The sequence below is a fragment of the Sciurus vulgaris genome (genome assembly GCF_902686455.1).
Source record: "Sciurus vulgaris genome assembly, chromosome: 1".
Lineage (NCBI taxonomy): Eukaryota > Metazoa > Chordata > Mammalia > Rodentia > Sciuridae > Sciurus > Sciurus vulgaris.
The window spans coordinates 81474504-81495116 of record NC_136461.1 but is presented as its reverse complement, the minus strand read 5'-3'; the positions used below and the strand labels follow the sequence as shown (position 1 = coordinate 81495116).

Sequence of the window (20613 nt, the reverse complement as noted above, 5' to 3'; positions counted from 1 at the left end):
TCACTCCCTCTCACCCTGTCAGGCGGATGGGATCAGACGGGACCTGGGGTCGGCCATGGCCCTGCCAATTTACCTCTCCTCGAGTTTAAGTTACTTAACTGGTAATGCTTGCTTTTCTCACTTGTGAAATGGGACAGTAGGCCAGCTCATGGCTCACAGCTTGTACAATACTTAACATAGTTTTTAGCATATCGTTATTCCTAAACAAATTGTAGCTATTACTGTAATTGTTATCAGTGCTAATTATTAACCCTTGCCAATTATTTCTTGATAATAACCTTGGTCCTCCCCTTCCATTTGCACTGCCACCGGCCTCGTATGACAACGGGCTCTTGCCATAGCCTTTTAACCAATGTCCACTCCTTGCCCTCATTTCCCTAATTCATTCTATTTACTTCCAGAGTGAGCTTCCTAATGTAGCAAAGTTGGGCCGATACGATCTCTTTTACTCAATATCATCATTGAAAAAAAAATCCGCAGTTCATTTGACAAAAAAACTAAGCCTCCTGATATGAAAGCAGACCCTAGAAAATTGATAAGAAAAAGATCTACAAATGAACAGAAAAATGGAAATACAAATTCCAAAAAGAAAAGCAAAAGGCTACTAAACATGAAAAGATAAACAGTCTCACTTAGTAAAAGAGAAATGCAAATTAAAATTGCACTAAAATTCACATTTCATTTTTCAAGTCGATGAAAATTCAGAAATTTAATAATACCTTCTGGTTAGGTTATGGAGCAATAGGCCTTTTCTCACATTGCTATGGTATGTAAATTGGTACGATCCCTAGGGAAGACAACTTGGCATTATTTATCAAAATTACTAAAGCATATACTCTTTAACTCAGCAACTTTGTCTCTGGAAATTTGCCTTATAGATATACTTGCCCATTTTATTCACTGTAGTATCTTTGTAAAAGATAAGGAATGAAAAAAAGCTAACTGTCCAGTAAATGTGGTACATCTCTTTAAAGGAATACCATGCAAAAGAGAATGAAGAGAGTCCCTCTGTACTAATATGGGAAAATCTCCAAAATATATGACTGAATAATAAAAAGCAAAGTGTCGAGTGATGGGTATAGTATGCTGTTTTTTTGTGTGTAGTGTGGGAGATCAGAACAGACGTGGAGGAACTCAGGTAGACACGCCGTGCTGATGGCAGTGCTTACCTGTGATGGGAACTTACACCCACCGTCAGCCCTCTGGATTTTATGTTCATGGATTCAACCAGCTGCAGATGAAAAAAAAGTTTCTTAAAAGTGTCTATACTGTACATGTACAGACTTTTTTGTCCTTATTCCCTTAACAATACAGTATAACAAATATGTATATGGTGTTTACATTGTATGAAGTATTGCAAGTAATCTAGAGAAATTATATGGAAAGATATTTATGAGTTTTATGCTGTATCTACCATTTTACCTAAGGGACTCAAGCATCTGTGGATTTGAGTATCTGTGGGGAGTCCTGGAACCAATCCCTCCATGGATACCAAGGGACAACTTTGTGTGTGTGTGTGGTGTGTGTGTGTAGTTTTAATCTGTGAGTCGTGTGAATATTATAATAAAATTATATTAAATTAAAATTATATTGGTTATATGAAAATTACCCCATTTGCTATTCTATTAGTGTTGAGTATTCGATTAGTATTTTGAGTACTCACTATGTTCTAGGCACAGGGGATACAAACGTGAATGTGGTTCTGGTATGGAGGAAGGACCCATGGAACTTGAAGTTAAAATACCTCAAATTCTGATTCTGCTCAAGTCAGGTGCAGTGGTGTACACCTGTAATTCCAGCAGCTCAGGAGGCTGAGGCAGGAGGATTGTCAGTTCAAAGCCAGCCTCAGCAACTCAGCAAGACCCCAAGCAACTCACTGAGACCCTGTCTCTAAATAAAATACAAAAAGGGCTGGGGATGTGGCTCAGTGGTTGAGTACCCTTGAGTTCCATCCCCAGTACCAAAAAAATAAAAATAAAACAATTCTGCTTCTCACTACCTAGGCATCTCAACACATAGTATTTATGTAACATTTATTGAATGATTTATGGTTGAAGTTATTCAACTATTCTGTGTCTGTTTCCTCCCATACAAAATGAGGATAGAGACACTACCTATCTCAGACACTGTGAAGATGTATGACAAAATGTGCCATCAATTCTAGTGATTTTTTGTGAAACCTATCATGTTCTCAGCACTTTCACATCTATTATTTCCTTGACTCCCCACGGGTAACCTACTAGGTAGGTGTATATTCACTTACTCATGAAGAAATGAAAGGACTGAGAGGAGAAATGATTTGCCCAAGCTCACCAAGCTCATTTGCCCATAACTCAGCAGGGGTGTGAGTTATTTTCTAGTCTTTCTTTACACCTTCCTCCCCCTAATGCTAGTGGTAGAAACTTCACACATAGTAGGTGCTCAGGGAACTTCAAGAACAAGGAAAACCAATTGAGTTTTATCACTGCTCTCAATAACACTTCAGAGTAGCAGAAAACAGTAATTCCACTTCTTTTTAAAAACTGAGTAATTATTTATTGAGGGTCTACATAAGTGATGTTGTGGCTAATTTCAAATAACCTGTCTTCGAGCTTACTGATTCTTTTTCTCTTTTGAGCCTGGTGTTAAAACCCTTCATGGAATTTTTAAGTTCATTGTGTTCCTTAGCTCCAGAATCGTTTAGTTCTTTTTAAAGATTTCTATCTCTTTGTTGAACTTCTAATTTTGTTCATGTATTGTTTTCCTGGTTTTATTTAGTTGGCTATTTAAATGAAACTTGTAGCTCACCAAGATTATTTTGAATTTCACCGGGAAGTTCTTGTATCTCCATTTCTATAAAGTCAATTACTGGAGGTGAGTTTCTTTGTTTCTTTGGTGATATCATGTTTGCCAGATCACGATCCTTATGGCCATGCATTCGTGTGTGCACATTTGAAGAAGTAGGCACTTATGACAGTCTTTGTAAATGGGTTTCATCCGAAAGAGCCCTTCACTGGTCAACTTATCCAGAGATTCTGGGCACACTATATGGGGTGGTCAATGGGCAGATTGGCCTCAAATGTAGGTCTACATCAGTAGACCTGGAGCCTGTATCTGAATAGGGCAGTGTGAAGCCTTGGCCTACAGGTGCTTGAGCCTGCATCTGAAGGAGGTGGTCAGGCATTGGGATAGGCTTGTGGATCCAGGTGCCAACCCAGCACTGGAATGAATGTGAGGCTGAGTCTGCAGATATTGGAGTATGGGGCTTTGGGAGCCTGTCAGTCACTGGGATTTACTGTGGATCTGCTGTTGGGGCCCAAGGCAAACCTGGTGCTCACTTTACTCCCCTTGCCCTATGCAAAGGCTATCTGAGCTGTACTGCCATACAGGGGTGATATGGGGAATGTGTAACTGTCCTTCCTACCTTCAATGTACCTTCTCTTATTTTTGGACTACAACGGGGTGCTGTATTCTCTCAGCTGGCTTCCTTAGCTCTTTTTAAAGTATTTTTTTTGCATTGATAATGGTTTAAATCAGAAGCTTTTGTGCAGCAACAAGAACTGAACCATCCTATTTCACCACCTTATTACTTACCTTGGTGTTGCACAGGGCTGTCAGACCTGAGACCCTGATGGGGCAGGTTCTCATTCAGGTGAAGGCATCTCAAACCTCCTCCTGCAGACTGTCCACCTGTCATTAATTTCTCTCCTTAAGAGGGGGAAAAAATAACCTGCTTTCAAATCACCTTGGGGTTACATCTGCTCACACTCTACAGCTAGCCACCTTGCATATGTTCAAAGCTCCACAGAGTGCACCAGCCTGGGCAAAGGCTGGGTAAATACATTTCTGATACTTCAATTTAAAAACATACCAGCTGGTCTAATTGACATTCATTGTATTGGACACTTTTTGAAAAGCCAACAAAATCAAAGATTTGTTTTTCTAATAATGTAGGGAGGATGAAGATTAACCCTCAAAGTTACTCATGGGAAAATGTAAGAACTCATTCCTAAGGATGCTGCATTTGGAATCTTGTGGACTTGCTAACAACTCTTTCTTAAAGGGATGGAAGTGATATAAAATATAACCAATATGGCATAATTTTAAAATGTTTTTACTGAAGTAGAACGTACATGCAGAGTCATGTACAAATCAATTAATTTTTATAAACTGAGATAGTAAATTATTATAAATGGGTGACATTCATGTAACTAGCACCTGGATTAAGATATAGAATATTACCAGCACCCAGAAGCCTTCTCCCTTTCCATCACTTCTACCTATCAAGATAACCACCATATTCACTTCTAATATTGAATATATTTTGACTTTTTTTCAAGTTTACATAAATGCAGTTATATAGTATGTACCCATTTGTGTCCACCTTCTTTTACTCAATATCACATTTTGGAGAGTCATCCATCTTTTTGAGTATAGAATTAGCTCATTAATTCTCATTACTGTGTAGTAATCCACACATTTTATCTCTTTTCTGTTGATGGACATTTGGGCTGTCTTCTTTTTGGCTATTTATAAAGAACGATGCTATGAACAATTTTGGATATCTTTTGGTGAAGGTCCCCATGTGTAACTATGTATAAAATTAAGAGTAGAATTGCTGGGTCACAGGATATATGTTAATTTAACTTTCGTTGTTACTATTAAGTGGGTTTCTAAAGTAGTCATAAGAAGTTCACTTTGGGCTAGGGATGTAGCTCAGTGGTATAGCATTGGACTACTATGTGCAAGGTCCTGGCTTTAATCCCTAGCATGGTGGGTGGGAAAAGTTCACTTTAAACAGCAGTATTGTCAGACCCTCTAATTTTAACTATTCTGGTGGTGGGTGTGAAGTGAGATAGCATTGCAATTTCAATTTACATTTCTGGGATGATTAATAAATTGAGAATCTTTTCATATGCTTATGTTTTTTGAGAAATATCTGTTCATCCTTTCTTGATAAATAACCTGTTGAAATATTTGGCCTATTTTAAATTGGATTTTTTTTTTTTTTTTTTTTTGGCCTTATTCTTGCTGATTGTGGGTTTTCTTCATACGTTCTGTGTACAAGTCCTTTTTGGGATGGGTGTATTACAATTATATTTTCTTACTTCGTGACTTGCTTTTTCATAAATGGCACCTTTTCATGAATAAGAGTTCTCAATTTTGATTTTGGGCAATTTTATTCATTTATAGTTAGTGTTATTTATGTTTCATAAGTTTTAATCTACCGCAAATTCACAAAGATATTTTCAGATATTTTCTTTGATGATGTTACTGTTGCCAGGTGCGGTGGCACACGCCTATAATCCCAGTGGCTCCAGAAGCTGAGGCAGGTGGATCAGAAGTTCAAAGCTAGCCTCAGCAAACATGTGAGGCCCTAAGCAACTTGGCGACACCCTGTCTCTAAATAAAATACAAGAAAGGGCTGGGAAGGTGGCTCAGCACCTCTGGATTCAATCCCCAGGATTTAAAAAAAAAAAAAAAATGGCACTATTTTACCATTTGCATTTAGATATAAAATCCACCTGAAATAGATTTTGGGATGTATGCTGTGAGGTAGGCATTTCTATGATTTTATAATAGGTCTTGATATAAGTGGGCTTCAATTTTTCGCCCCACTAAAACAACTAGTACTGAAGTACTGCGTCCACCTTCCACTTTGCTTTCAGTATGTCCATGCAAGTGTGATTGATTGCCTGTTCCGGAAGCTTGTTCATTGTGGTTTCCTTATTCTTTGTCCTATCAAAGCCCTTTAATTGAAAGCCAGCCAGGTGTCTCCAGACAGCGAAGCAGATCTGTTGGGTAATTAAATTATTAGGGAAGGGGGAAGAAGGGATTAGGTGAGGTTGTCCTCTTCAAAAGGATTCAGTAAGGAAGCAGTCGGTTTATGCTTGGGGACTGGCTTGTCCAGTAGATAGGAAGTCAAACTCTAAAATCCGGGTAGAGGAGGGCTAGATCTCCGAATGTAAATGTCCCGGGGGTTCTGCAAGGCCGCGCGAATCGGCTCGCCGGGGTGGGGCCGCGAAGCCGCAAATCACCAGTTGAGGGCCAGAGCGCGCCGCGCGTTCAGAGCCGCGCCTGCTGTTGCCCCGGCCGGAGCTACAGCCGTGAGCACCCGCGAGCCGCGCAAGGGCTACTCGGCCGCCGCGCGGCGCAGACCATGAGCCACCCCTGCTCCGGGAGTAGCCGCGGTGCGGAGTCGGCTGCGCGGCATCTCTGAGCCCTGGCGGGTGAGCCGCGAGGTGAGTCTGCGCCGTGCTCCTAGAGTCTGCAGGGGTGCTGGTCTTCCCGGAGCTCCTGGGCTTCCCCCGGTCCCAAAGAGAACGAACTAGGAAGTTTGTTGGGAAAAGTTGGACTTTGGAAAAAGTGGATCCGGCGCTTGTCGTTTTTTCCCAGTAGAGTTAGCCTTGTGGGTAGCGGGTAGCTGAAGTGGGGAACGGGCTTGCGCTCTCCGGGACCTTTGAACGTGCTGAGCTCCCGGCACCCTGCGGTAGCCCGCGGCGGGAAGAGCTCAGCGAAGGGCGCCGAGCATCTCCGCTTCTCTGCTGTGGAGCGGCATCTTCCCTGGCGCTGGCCTTGCCAGACGTCCCGCTCTGCCCAAGGTCGGATGGGGTGAGGGAGATGCGAGGGCCCCAAGAGCTCCGCAGGAAGTCCAAGGCTCGGAGGAGGCAAGTTTCTCCACTAATCTCTTGGGAAGTTTGCAAAGGAAGCTAAGGAGCCTGCTCTGTAACTGTTGACAACATCTCCCTCCCTCTCTCTTTGTTGAGAAAGAATGAATAGTTGGTTGTGTCGCTCCCTCTGCGTCGGGGAGGGGAAGGCAAAAGGAAGGAGGGACGGTGAGCGCGACGTGAAGGACGTTTCCATCGCAGCCCACCTTTCGTTACCCACCTAAGCAGCTACCACTCAAAGACAATTGATCAGGTGCAGACCTTCCGGAGGCGGTAGAGAGGCGCCGAAGCAGCTGGCGAGACGCGTGTTCTGGGGGTTGATTGGGGATTGGAGGCGGGTGAAGAACTCTTGGTTTGGTGTTAATTCGCTTGAACAAGGTGCAAAGGGGAACAACCTTTTGCCCAACCTCGTGTGTGCTTTCGCTTAAAGCCATCAGCTGAAATGGAAATTATAACTGTGCATTCAGAGATTCTTTTGAGCATTGACTCTTATCTCTCAAGGCTACACAGACCTCTACACGGAAAATACATCGGTGGTGGGAAGGTCAGTTTAATCTCCCAGGGAGTTGCCAGGAACTGAGATCTTAGTGGAAGGGGAAGACTGAGATGCTGGGGGCGGGGCGGGGCAGATCGCAGGGCCTAAGTGCGAAGAGGCTGCCCAGTTTACTCAAGGGAAAGCCCACAGGCAAAGCGGTTTTGCTCGCCTGTGCCAGGGGCCCTACGTAAACACCTTGCCCTGCCAAGCGCTCGCTCATCGCCCAACTCCAATTTTCTCTAAACTCCTGCTCGGTAACCTCACATTTCCAGGGTGACTAACCAAGATCTCAATCTCCTATTCATATATAGAAAGAACCGCTTGTCAAATGGATGATAATCTTCAGGACCTTATCGTGTAAATCCTGGGCTATGTTGCTTGAAATACAATCCATGGAAGAATTATTCATACTTTAATCATTTGGCTAGACTTAATAAGTTTACTTCCTATAAAGGATACTCTTAATTCCTAAACCCAAGCAAAAATTTCTTTCTAAGTAGATAAGCCAATTTTATTTGTGGGGTTGTTTCAGTCTTTCTCCCTGTTTGAGTCTGCAGAGAAGATTTTAAAAAGTACAGAACCAAATCATGAATTCTGTCATAATCACAGTGCACTGCTGAGGCAGTGACATTTCCAGAGTTTAAAACATGGTAGAAAGTCCTTAAGGTCCCCATTAGATAACCATCTATGAATTTAACTTGAAAATAACCAGTTCAGAAATCAGACAAAAACCCAAAGAAGTGGGCTGCTTATCTCTACAAGATCATGGGTTTCTTTGAGACATCTTTGTAAAGCTAGTGAGTTGGGCTCTGTTAAGCATTTCAGAGCACATCTGCTGACTAAGGCCAGGGAGGCAGCTTGCATTTAGGGTTTGTCAGGCTATGCTTGTCCTTAACTAATACTTTCATATCAGAGTCTTTGACCTTTGAATATTTCAAATATATTCAAGATCTGCACTGAACCGAGTGGGGGCACTGTGTTTCAGTAGAGAGAGGTCAAGTCAGAAGGCCAAAGTCTCACCCAGGCTTCTTTCAAAGCCTGCATATGGCTCACTTGGTGTGCCTTTTTGGCTGTCCATGTTCATGCCTTGGTGTGTTTGTATTTGTTGTTCTAGGTTTAAACATCTCCCTATTCGCCCTTCTCAGCTGCAGTGATTCATTTGTGAACTCCCACAACAGTAGCGATACAGTGAACAAGCAAAACAGACAGTGACTTCTGCCCTGGCTCAGAGTAGACCTGCTATTTATGGAGTGCTTGTTATACATCAGGGCCTTCACATACATGATCACATGTAATTTTCACAACAGCCTCATGAAATAGGTATTAACTGATTTTACAAATGAGAAACTGTCAGACACTTTGTCACAGGCCATACGGCCGGTAAGGCAGAGGCAGAGTAGAGGCTTGAACCTGTAAAGATCTGACTCCAAAGCCTAGATTCTAAGTCATACCACTTTAACTTTTAAAGATCAAATCGTACATAAGAAGTAGATAGTGACAAAGGACAACAAGACAGAAACATCTCCAAGTGGAGAAAACATGGGAGTCAGAGCCTGGAGCCTCCATCATGTTGTTCTAGCCATTTCTTCCTATCTGAAGGCCTGTGTATTTGCTGGCTCCCCTACCTGGAACTTCTTTTCATGACATGTTTCTTCTCTTTTTTTCAGGTCTCATGTCATTATTATTCTTCAGAAAGGCCTTCCCAGATCACCCTAATGTCAAGTAACCCTTCACCCCAGCCATTGTCTTCTGTCATGTCGTTGTTATTTATGCTTTAGAGCACTCATGACTTGGATATTACTTTTCTCATCTATTTGCTTGCACTCCCCTATCACAATATAGGTTCCACAGGAGCAGGATTTTATCTAATATATCCTCAGCTGTGGTGCACTGTAAGCCCTCAGAGAAAATACATCCTGTATTTTCTGGACGTATTGAACACTTATTTCCCTTATGTGGAAAAATGAACTGAGAACTATCAACATTTATGGTCATTTCGTCTTGTCTGCTTCCTCCACACAGTTTTGACTTTGTGAAGATGGACCACTTCTGTCTGTTTTGACACTGTCCCCAACACCTAGCACAGTGTTGGTTACATAGGAGGCCCTCCATAAACGTGTGTTGAATGAATGATTCTTCTGTTGATTGATCCATTTGATTCTGTTACCCAGGTAAATGATACTGAGTGTAAGTTGTCTGTACCCAAGAGACTCATGAATCTAGTGGTTCTCCATCCTGGCTCTACTTTGGACAATTCTGATAAGCACTAAAAAGACTGATACCAGCATCCCACCCATAGAGATTTAATGAAATCCACTCCAAGTTGTGACTTGGCTGTCAAGATTTTAAGTTTCCCACAGGATTTTTATGCACAGCCAGGTTGAGAACTACCATTTCGTTTTCAGAACTCATTCCTTACTGTGGTCCTGAATAGGCTCGAAGCAGCCACGGAGAAACAGAAGGGATGTAATTCATGGATATTGTATGATTCCTGACAATTTAAGAGGTTCTTTCATGTCTCATAATGACAAGCTCAGGGATCTACTCTCTGGTTTAAATATTCCCTTTTTGTTGATGATTCTTAAAAATCTACATCTACCCTCATTCCTAACTGCATGTATCAGTATTTAGCCTCCTCTAGACTGAACTGTCCCCTGGCACTTAAAACACAACAGCTCCAGTGGTGAGCTGCACGTCTTCCTCCTGTAGGAGTCCCCTTCTGAATCTAGTTGGCATCTTCCATTCTCCCATGACTATGGCCTTCTTCTTCCCGGCCAGAGGCTTCAGGCTCCTGATATCGCTGCACTGTGTCCTTTCTTTCCCTTTCCTAGGTCAGATTTCTTTCCCTACCTCAGGTCAGAGTTCTTCATCCATCCTCGATAGGTTCTGGCCATTCGCATGAGTGACCTCCCTGGAACTCTTATCTCTTCCCCCCAGAAATTACCAGTTACTTACCTGGGTACAGACTGGAATCTGTGCCTCCCTTCTAGGCCTTCCTTAAGACTTATAGTCAAGTCCAGACACTTTAGCAGAACTTTTATGACTTCATGGTTTTGTCCTCAGCTGTGCATCTTCCAGGAAATGCTGCTTCACTTTCTTAACTCGAGCCACACAGCATGACTTGCAGTGTGCTAAGCCTGTGGGGTCACTTTCCATACCTTCATCCATCTGCCATTACAGCATCCTCGTGGAAGACTTTTCCTTTTGAATTTCAGTCTTTCAAAATGCTTAGTCTCTATAGTTGCCCTCTCTGAGATCCCCCTGAAGTCTTTTTGTGAAAATTATTTGTGTTAACCCTTCTGGCCTGAAGGTTGCTATTTAGGAGTTCTGTTTTCTCATTGAAGTTCATAGTTATAGGGTTGGAAATTAGACATCTTTGTTTCTCTGAGTGTCCTCTACGGAGTAGGTACTTAAATGTTTGTTAAATTAAAGATAGGAAAGTAGGGTGTTAACAACCTTTCTCATCAGAAAATAAATTTAAGGTGTGGATAACTTGCAGAAGGGCATTTTAGAGCATTTTAAATCAATCTTGAAATCTAGACCAGTCTTGAGTGTAAAGAGAGGAAACAGGCTGCCAGAGTCGCTGGGGCTAGGGTAACTTTTATCCTCCATACTGTCTTAGAAATAAACTTGATCAACAACATGGCCCTTTGCACATAAGGAGTTTTTGTAGGGTTCTATTGATATCCTCCCCAGGTTCTTTGAAATGATCTAGACCTGTCTATGAAGTAGGAAGGTGCTGATAACTTGAGCAGTTCAGAGTTCATGGCTGTGGGGGGAATCCTAGTTGGTTTACATCTCTGGTGGTCAGGGGCCGGGAAATTTGTTTTCTTTTTTTAGTAACAATTATTAACATTAAGCAAATGCTGACAGGGTGCCAGGTACTAGCCAGAGCTGGGAGTGGCCCTCATGGGACTCCTCCCTATTGTTCTGTGCTCACTGTGAGCCAGGCCTTCTGTGTGGTCCCAGATTGACATGGAGCAGACAAGCTTCAGAAATATTAGTTTTGCCAAAAAATGGGGGATAGGATTAGGATTATATTCCTTAATTAAAGGGTCGTTCCTCCCAGCCCCCACCACTTGTGAATTTCTCTCTGTTGCATGCAGAAGCAGTGGGTCACGTGTGGTTTTTTCTTCTTTCTTCTTTTGCAAAGGGCTGGTCTCACTAGCCATGGGGGCAGGCAGCTCTTTGGCACAGCTGCCCTGCTATGTGGTGCAGACAGAGCCTTACAACTAGCGCAGAACAGAGATAGCCCTATTTTTATTGGGGCTCCTGTTTCTTTTCCTCTGTATGTTGGCCTTAGCATGTCTTATATGATTTGGCTTAGATCAAAACTATAGTTTGTTTGGGAGGATTAGGAACACAGATTCTACTCAAGGTAATGCTTCTACAAGTGGCCGCTCTAGGAGTGATTATTGGAACTACCACAACCTATGTGCCACTTTCCTTTTTCTTTCGGTGTTCCATATGCCCCACTCCCATTTTTCTTTCCTTCTCGCCCTTCCCTCTTTGTTCTTCCCTGAGTTTACAGGCACCCATGGGCATTGCTTAACGCTGCTGGTGGCAGGCAGGTTCCTGACTCCTGGGGGGGGGGGGGGGCAGTGTGCATGGAGCTGCCATGGCAGTGGCTTTCCACCACAGCTGAGCCCACTGATGTATGGAAGAGTGGCCCACCTCCTCACCCCTGACCCTGGCCTGTCTTCATTAATTAGAGTACATTGATTTATTTGTAAGCATCAGGTCTTGCCAGAAAAAATTCTGCCCTGGGTTGCTCGACTGAGGGACTGGAGACATTCTAGCAGCTAAAGAATTTCAATAATCTCCGCCTGTTCTTATCATTTACGGGATAGTGGACATATGTGAACTAATTACTTAACAATTTATAACATTTTCTCTGATGCATTTGTTACTAAAACCATTTTCTAATAGCCTTTTTTGACTAGTTCTGCTTTTTCCATCTGCCCCAGTAATCTAAAATAATAAAATGGCTCACATACCTCTAATGATTCTGAGATGTGTTTGCCCTTTTGCTACCAATTTAGGTGAATTTCTCTGTAGGATCCTAAAGGAGGGAGATGAATGTAAACGTCCCTTCTTATTAGACTCCACTGGTAGTGCCATTAAATGTTGTCTGTCTTTTAATACTCTAAGAATCTTCTTTGGTTATGTGGCACAATTCCATTTCCTTTTGTAAATAGGAAGTCAGTTCTTGTGAGTATCTTAGCTTTATCCTTTACTCTTTTCTTTCCTCCTTAGTGTTGAGAATCATGGCTGCGGGAAAATTTGCAAGCCTTCCCAGAAACATGCCAGTGAATCACCAGTTCCCCCTGGCCTCCTCCATGGACCTCCTGAGCAGCAAGTCCCCTCTCGCTGAGCATCGCACCGATGCCTATCAAGACGTGTCTATACACGGCACCCTTCCACGGAAGAAAAAGGGCCCTCCTCCCTTCAGGTCCTGTGATAGCGTCAGTCTCCTGGGCACCCTTCCGCACTCCAAATCTCCACGGCAGAGCTCGCCCCTGACCCAGGATGCCATCCAGGAAAACCCGCTGCACGACTGGAAAAGCGAAACCTTCACCTTCAGGTAACTTCTCTAACTTCATGGGTGAAAATTAATGAACAACTTTTTTTAGGGAAAATGTCAAACATATCCTGGGTTGAGAGAATAATAAACTACCGTGGAGTCATCACCCAGCTTCAGCAGTTATCAATGCATAGCTAGTCCTGTTTTGTCTGTATTTCTACCTATTTTCCTACTCTGGTGGTGGTATTATTATTATCATTAGGATTATTATTTTATGGTACTGAAGATTGAACACAGGGCCTCACACATGCTAGACAGGAGTTCTATTACTAAGCTATATCCCCAACCCTTCTTTAAATTTTATTAAAAGTGTCAGATTCTGAATTATATCCCTTCAATTTGCTGGGGACGGGGGTGGTATTGGTGATCCTGGGGATTGAATGCAGGGGAACTCTACCACTGAGCTACATACCCAGCCCTTTTTTTTTCTTTTTTTTTTTAAATTTAAGATGGGGTCCTGCTAATTTCCCCAGGGTGGGCTTGAACTTGTGATCCTTCTGCCTCAGTCTCCCAAGTACCTAGAATTACAGATGTGTGCGACTGCACCTGGCTACATCCAGTCAATTCTACAGAGTTGCCAGGATGTCTATAAACTAGGACCTGTGTCTCCTAATATTTAGTTGTCAACATGTTGAAATAAAATATTGTGTGGAGGTTTCATCAAGTCAGCTTCAGAATACTGTAGAACAAATAATTTCTCCCTGCCCATGCCAGAGATCTGGGTAAATATGTCTTACAGTAATAAATGCTGTTTCTCTGGGTTTGTACTGGGCCTGACTGTGATTGGCTTCTGCTTGTTAGAGCTAGTTGGAAAACTCTGCACTCTTTTTCCTGTTGGAGAAGATCAGCAACTTGTGATGCTATCAGTAAAGAGTGGGGTTGGTTCTTATGTTATCTTTTTGTCCAACCTTGTAGCAAAGAAAGCCACTTTGATCATGGCTTATTTTTTGGTTCAATATCTACATTTTGAGTACCTATATTAATTAGAGTACATTGGTTTGATAGGCCCTGAGATTTCACCAGAAAAATTCAACCTATTCCATCTGAGTGTCTAAAGCAAAGAGCTGATCCAGCCTTGAAGACATCCTAGCAGCCAGATTACTGCAGTAATCTGCTTTTGCCTTTTTCCTGGGTAGGAGAAGTATGTGAACTAATGATACCATGGTGCATCTGAAGCAGGGTTTTTCCGTATTGCAGAGAGAGAGAGAGAGGTAATAGATTCAAATAAATAAGAAAACTGAGGATTATAGTAAATGCTATAGAAGACACCAGTTAACATGCTAGAGATTTATTGGGCATGGGATTTTTGTTGTTGTTGTTGTTATTTGACAAAGTGAACAGGTCTGTGAGATGGTGATTAAACTAAGACTTGCATAATGAAAGAGGGCAACTGGGAGCCTTGCAGGGTGTTCCAGGGATGGGAACAAATTGTGAACATTGAATGGGAACAAATTGTGGCATGTTTGAAAACTGCCAAAGAAAGATGTTGTGGCTATGACTGGAGTGTAGCAAGTTGAGAGAAGAATAATATAGACGTGAAGTCCGGTAAAAAGCAAAATAAGTGAAAGTCCAGATATTCTCTATAGATAGCACTAAAGAGCCCAGAAATACCTCTGATGCCATATCAGAAGGTTCCCCCTGGATATCCTGGGGGTTAGAGATCCCTGGGCATGCTCTGCAAAATCTAGGTGGGTGACCTCCCCACTCAGAGAGCAAGCAGACAGCGTGCTGATGAGATAGGTAAATATGGAGGTGCATAGTTTTGTTAACATCATTGACACTCAGTAGGCAAGGATGCAGAAAGTAAGCAGCAAACGCAACTCATGGCTTGCCCCAGAGGAGCACCAACATCAGGCCACACGATGCAGAAGCAGAACCCTGGCTTTCTGTTGCAGGGACCACTTTGTATTTATTAACTTAAACTCCTATTTGAGCTAAATAGCTGTCAAGTACCAGACACAGACAGTTCACAACTCACTCCTTGAAGCTCTGAGGTCCTGGCTGGGTGTCCACTCTCTAAGGGGGAAACTGGGCAGAGGCAGGCCACTGTGGGGGAGGTGACAATGGAGTCACCCTTCCTATCTCAAGGAAGTTCTTCATAAACACCCAAGGTCCAAGCTGCCAACCTGCCAGGAGTTCAAAGCTTTTTGATTTGAAAACTGACTTGGACAGAGGTCAGATCTCTGGAAGAGATCTTATCAGAGAGTGGCACAAGTCCTGAGTTTGAAGTCCAGGCAGTGGAGACTGAACAAGCATTGCTGCCTTAGGGTTTGTTTTTTGATTTAGAGATATGGTAATCCAAATTCACATCTTTTTTTCTTAACTTAAAATATCTTATTGTTTAAGATGAATACAGGAAGTAACAAATTCATAGTCCTCAAAATTTATGCTGAGTGAGAGGCTAGGGATCCTTTGTGTGTGAAAGGATCATAAAGTCCTATCCCCATGGTTTTATAAGTGTATTTATTTTCCTAACATGTTTTTTAAAAAAATCTCCTAGGCCTTCCTGATTTTAAGGAGTTCAAAGTACCTTATGCTCCTTTTGTCTGTGTTTTGTGGTACTGGGGGTTCTCCACCACTTTTATCTTTTATTTTGAGACAGGGTCTTACTAAGTTGCTAAGGCTAGCCTCAAACTTGAAATCCTCCTGCCTCAACCTTCAGAGTAGCTGGGATTACAGGTATACACCACCAAGCCCACCTTTTTCTTTTTTCTTTTCTCTCTTTAAATATTCCTAATAAGATTACAAGATGCCTCAGTTCCTTTTTTGGAATAAGCCTTTATACAAAGAAAACTTCTGTTTATGAAAAGTTACAGACAAACAACATGAATGAGAGCCCAAGGTTCTGGAGAGTGAGGTTTGCCTAAGGTGCCACATCAGAAATACAGTGAAAAGTAAGCAGAACATTTATAACTAATTCAGCCCTTGCAGCTTAAAGGAGCTGGGGAACACCAACCACCACCCCATGCTCCAGCTCACCTAATACTCTTTCCTTTTCGTAGCAAATTCAGGGGTTAATTTCAGTTGACAGTGACTTGCCAGGTGTCAAATCTGAAAACCTTCCATTTCATCATATTTTCTATTGGCATGATCATGGTGAAGTCATCTTGGACAACCCAGACCCTCCTTTCACTAGTACCTAACTACATGCAGAAGGAAACCATCCAGATAAGAACCCCTTTGTCTTTGAGTCTCCCCTTATCCACAGTTTTCCTTTTCAAGGTTTCAGTACCCAATATTCATTGCTATCTGAACATATTAGATGGAAAGTTCTAGAAATCACTCATAAGTGTTAAATTATGCCCATTCTGATTAGCATAAAGAAATTTTGGTACATTCTGCTTCATCCCATTTGGAACACAAATCATCCCTTTATCTAGAGTATACATGCTGTATATGTTATCCACCCATTACTACTTCATAGCTACCTTGACTGTCACACTGTGGTAGTGCTTGTGTTCAAGTAACCTTTATTTTTCTTAATGGCCCCAAAGTGCAAGAGTAGTGATGTTGGCACTTTATATATGCTAAAGAGAAGTCATGAAGTGCTTCTTATAAGTGAAAAAATAAAAGTTTTTGACTTAATAAGGAAAGAAATATATGCCAAGGTTGCAAAGATCTCGAGTCTATTGTTATACTTGTTTTATTAGGTTAATCTCTAATTTACAAATTAAACTTTATCATATGTAAGTATGTATGTATAGGGGAAAAAAAGCAGTATTCATAGGGTTTAGTACTTATCTGTGTTTTTAGGTATCGACTGGGGGATAAGGGATGACAACTGTATTCTGACTTGTTGCAAGTTTGTTATTTTCCAAACCAATATGTTAACCTTATTGGTCATTTAAAAGTCACCTTTATTATTGCATATGAATTAAACATCCAACCTGTGAGGTCCCAGGCAAAGCAGAGGAAGTCTCCCCTTTGGCCTGAAAGTTTGCATGAAGGTGTCATCCATGTGTCATATCCTCCCAAATTCTTAATATCTCTTACATTTTGTAGTTTAAATTTTTCTTTTCCTTTTCTCTCTCCCTTCCCCTCCGCCTCCCACACACACACACTTTTTTTTTTCCCCCCTAGGGCTCAAATCCAGGGCCTCACATGCTAGGCAAGCACTCTACCACTGAACTACATCCCAGACTTCTTTTCCAAAAATTAATTTTGAGATAGGGTCTTTCTAAGTTGCTGAGACTTGCCCAAAACTAGGAATTGATTTCCCTGCCTCAACCTCTCAACTGGGATTATAGGCATGTGCCTGTGTCTGGCTTAGTTTTAAAATATCTTAAAGGATATGTTCATAAGTTATCTTCTTTGAACATCAGTAACCCTGTGTAAGAGACATGGCAGATTTCATCATCATTATCATTTATAGTTGGCAAGATGGGTTCAGGGCTGTTGAGATACCCAAGATCATAGCTTGGTGGATGACTGAGCTAGGATTAGAACCCCAAGAATCCGATCGGGCCTTCCCCAGACACTCTGCTCCACAACCTCCCAAGAATGTTGGTGCCAGATGGGCATCCTCTGAGCTATTTTCTCACAGGGAAGGGGTCAGTCTTCTGTCTGAATTCAGCACCTCAGACACCCTCTTTGGGGAGAATGGAGTCTTGGTTGCCAGGAGTCAGGCAGAAGGCAGTCTCTGAAAGAGACTATCTCTTGGCTTGCTTGTTGTCTTGGCTGCCCTTGGATGTACTTGTGGTTTTGAAAGGTGGCCAAAGCCAGAAGCCAGGGAGCTCTTAAACCTGCTGCTTGATGTCACAGAAGGAACCTTTGTTAAAAGCGGAGCCAGGTTTGTCCGAGAGGCCTGCCGACAGGATTTCCTCCTGACATTAGCGTTGTTAGACTGCTGTCCCTTTGATTCATTTATCTTCAAGGATGGATTTGTATTTGAATCTGGGCCTCTCCTTGGGCTGAGAGGGGACCGGTTCCTGTTGGGATGTCCATGTCACCCAGATGACTGACAGATCAGCGCTTGGAGACTGTTCAGGTCCTTTTCCTGCCTGTGGGTATGTGGAGGCATGCATTCCTAGGAACAGCTGCAAGGGCCTAATTCCTTCTGCCTCTTGTGCTGTGGGAGCATGTGGCGGGACAATGTGGTGTTTCATTAGTTTGCATGAGGGGAGCTGACTGACTAGTCACAAGTGTTGTAATTGACAGTGGCCAGAAAGTCTGCAGAATTATCCCTAGTGAAAATCTGGTGCACTTTCCCAGGCAGTAAGTAAACCACTGTGTCTCAGTGTCAGATCTTTAAAGTTGAAGCCAAGGTGTAAGGCACAGGATGTAAGCCGGCTTTTCTCTAAACCCCTGATTTAAAGATCTGACTCCAGGCTGTGCCAGCGCTCTCATCTTGAAAAACTGTTTCAGTTGTTTCTATTTAGAACCACCAAGCTCCATAACCTCTGTTTTCTCCTTAACAAAGCAAAATGTTGCCCCAAAATGTTGCAAATAAGCCAGCCTTTCACTCAAAGTTCATCAGAAGGATCTAGAATGGGAATGTCCACATGCAAACATCTGTAGTTTATTTATTTGTGGTCCTGTCTGCTGTCTGAAAATTGGAAGCTTTTCACAGACAGAGGAAATATTGGACTTAGAGTTTTAAAACATCTATTTAACAGATTAATAGATTGTTTAACAGAAGGTGAATTTGTTGGTTTAATAGGGTGACAATGATTTTTTAATAGCTCCATTCAAGAGGATCTCTAGAAATTAGTCCGTGCATGAATGAATTTTTATTGTTTAAATTATAAGTTGAGTTTACTAACATTTACAAATGCCCCTTGGTGTTTGAATGCAGCTGTTGTGGATGGGTCAGTGACTTCCACAGAATGGTACACGTCCTGACCCTGGTGGCCCCTGGTGTCCTGAGGCCAGCAGCAGCTGGGTCAGAGGTGAACTCAGCCCCGGCCTCATGTGCTGCTCCTGGCTGGAAGGGGCCCAGAGAATGGTGTTCCCTGCAGGTCTCCAGCTGTCTGATGGTAGTCCCAAATCCTGTACTGACAGGGATGATTTGAACCAAAAGGCTGGGATCTGTGCATTCTCAGCTGTCATCTGGGGAAAACTAGAGGATTTTAAAAAACTGATTACAAACCACAATCATAAAAGCTATTGGAGAATTTCACAATGCAGTCCTTGTTGAGTTCAACATCGCCTCCCCAGGACAGACCTGCTTTAACGCGTGTCTTTTAGGGGGCCTCCCTCATGCCATCTGGGAAGGGGGAGGTTTTTAGACTTCTGAGTTGTTCACACCTCTCAGTATGTGTGTTAAAGAACACTGTAAACAGAAGGAGCTGTGTGGTTACAGTTACTGCTCTCATGTTCTTATCACACGTGGATCTAGGAACCATCTCAGCCCAACCAGATATACAAACTGGAAAAGTCCTAGTTGCTATTGCTGATTGAACAGAGACTGTCATGAAGGGTCTGGACTGGGTGGCCAGACCGTTCTGAGCCACATGGCCAAAACACTCTCGGGTCACAGCTACTTTGCTGTTTGTAATGGTCACTACCCAGTCTGTCCCCCAGGGTCTAGCTACAGGATTAATGCAGAACGTCCATCTCTCTCTTCTTAGAGGCTACCAAAGACAAATGATGGTCTCATTTAGAGGATTGTGCTGATATTTACAAGTTATAGAGGTCTGAGAAGTCTTCCGTAATTGCTCCAGCTTTTATGCAGCCTGGACTATCTGTAGTTCCAGATTTACCTACAAATACAAGATCAAAGGTAGCATGACTTGTGCAGAGGGGAGAAAAAACATGAAATAGGTGTTTCTGCCACCTATAAAATGTGACTAAAGCAAATTCTAAGCTATAAAATGGAGATGAGCTATTCCCCTTTGAGGAGTGCTGTGAAAGTCTCCTCATATTTAGTGATGGCCACTAGTTACCATGGTCTCACTGAATGTCGGTGCTCTGTCTTTCCCACCTGAGCCTGACTCACTTCCTGGGAGACTGCATTGAGCAGGCATGTGCCTTGCTCTTAGCTCCCACATGATCACCAGCCATGTATTCCTTTGCTGCTCAATTCTACTTGGACACCTGACCCTGAGGCCTTTGCTGGGATGTTGATGCAGGCATGACTATCAAAGAAAGCTGCTATTGACCTTGATGCTGATTCTAGCAGCCAGACCTATTAGCTTTAACCTTGGGCACATTATTTTACCTGTTTGAATCCCCAGTCCTCCAAGGGTGGCTCAAAGGAACAAATACAATCACAGGTGAAGTGCCTCCCACAGAAGCAGGCGTGGAGGAGGGGCCCAGACTGATTGGTTTCCTTCCTTCCTTCCTCCTGGGAGGCAGAAACCCGGAGGCTCCTAATCCTCCTGTGTAACCTGAGATCACGTTCAATGCCTGCAGCTTCCACAGCAGAAAAGTTTCCCACATGTTGATGGAATCTGGCTGGAATCCCTTTATCTGGGTCTGCCCTACAGCAATGCGTCTTGGCCAACACTCAGTGTATGGGTATAAGAATGGCCAGGGCACAGGACGCACAGTATCAGCACATTGTTGTTTTAGTATGTAGAACAGAGCCTGTCTGTCTTCAGTGGACTGGTCCCTGTCTGATATTCTTGTACTTAATATCAGAAGTCTTTGCTCTTCATTCTTTGATGCATTTTTATTAAGCTTACTGTATTTCACTGCATGATAGTTGCCACCAGATTAATGTATATTCATGAGTATCCTGTGCCTTCTAATCTTGCACCGAAGACAGCTTAGTAATAAGTGATTTTTAAGTAATACCAGCACAATTTTTTTAAAAAGCTTCACATAATAGTTGTGTGCCACCTTGGCGGGGAGGGGAGTGCACTGGGGATTGGACAGAGAGGTGCTTTACCACTGAACCACATCGC

General features: G+C 42.7%; 1 protein-coding gene across 2 annotated transcripts in view; it reads left to right on the top strand.

Annotated features, from left to right (window-relative positions):
- The first annotated feature begins 6039 nt into the window (after positions 1-6039).
- The window catches only part of BCAR3 (BCAR3 adaptor protein, NSP family member), a 110817-nt gene continuing 96243 nt past the window's right edge, over positions 6040-20613 (top strand). The window contains exons 1-2 of one of the 2 annotated variants that reach the window (XM_079147758.1): positions 6040-6221; positions 12439-12766. In XM_079147758.1, the coding sequence (XP_079003884.1) occupies positions 12450-12766 (317 nt within the window). In that variant the 5' untranslated portion in view covers positions 6040-6221; positions 12439-12449. Of the gene's footprint in view, positions 6222-6250; positions 7192-12438; positions 12767-20613 lie in introns of those variants that run through there. The other variant, XM_079147759.1, reaches the window with a different exon arrangement.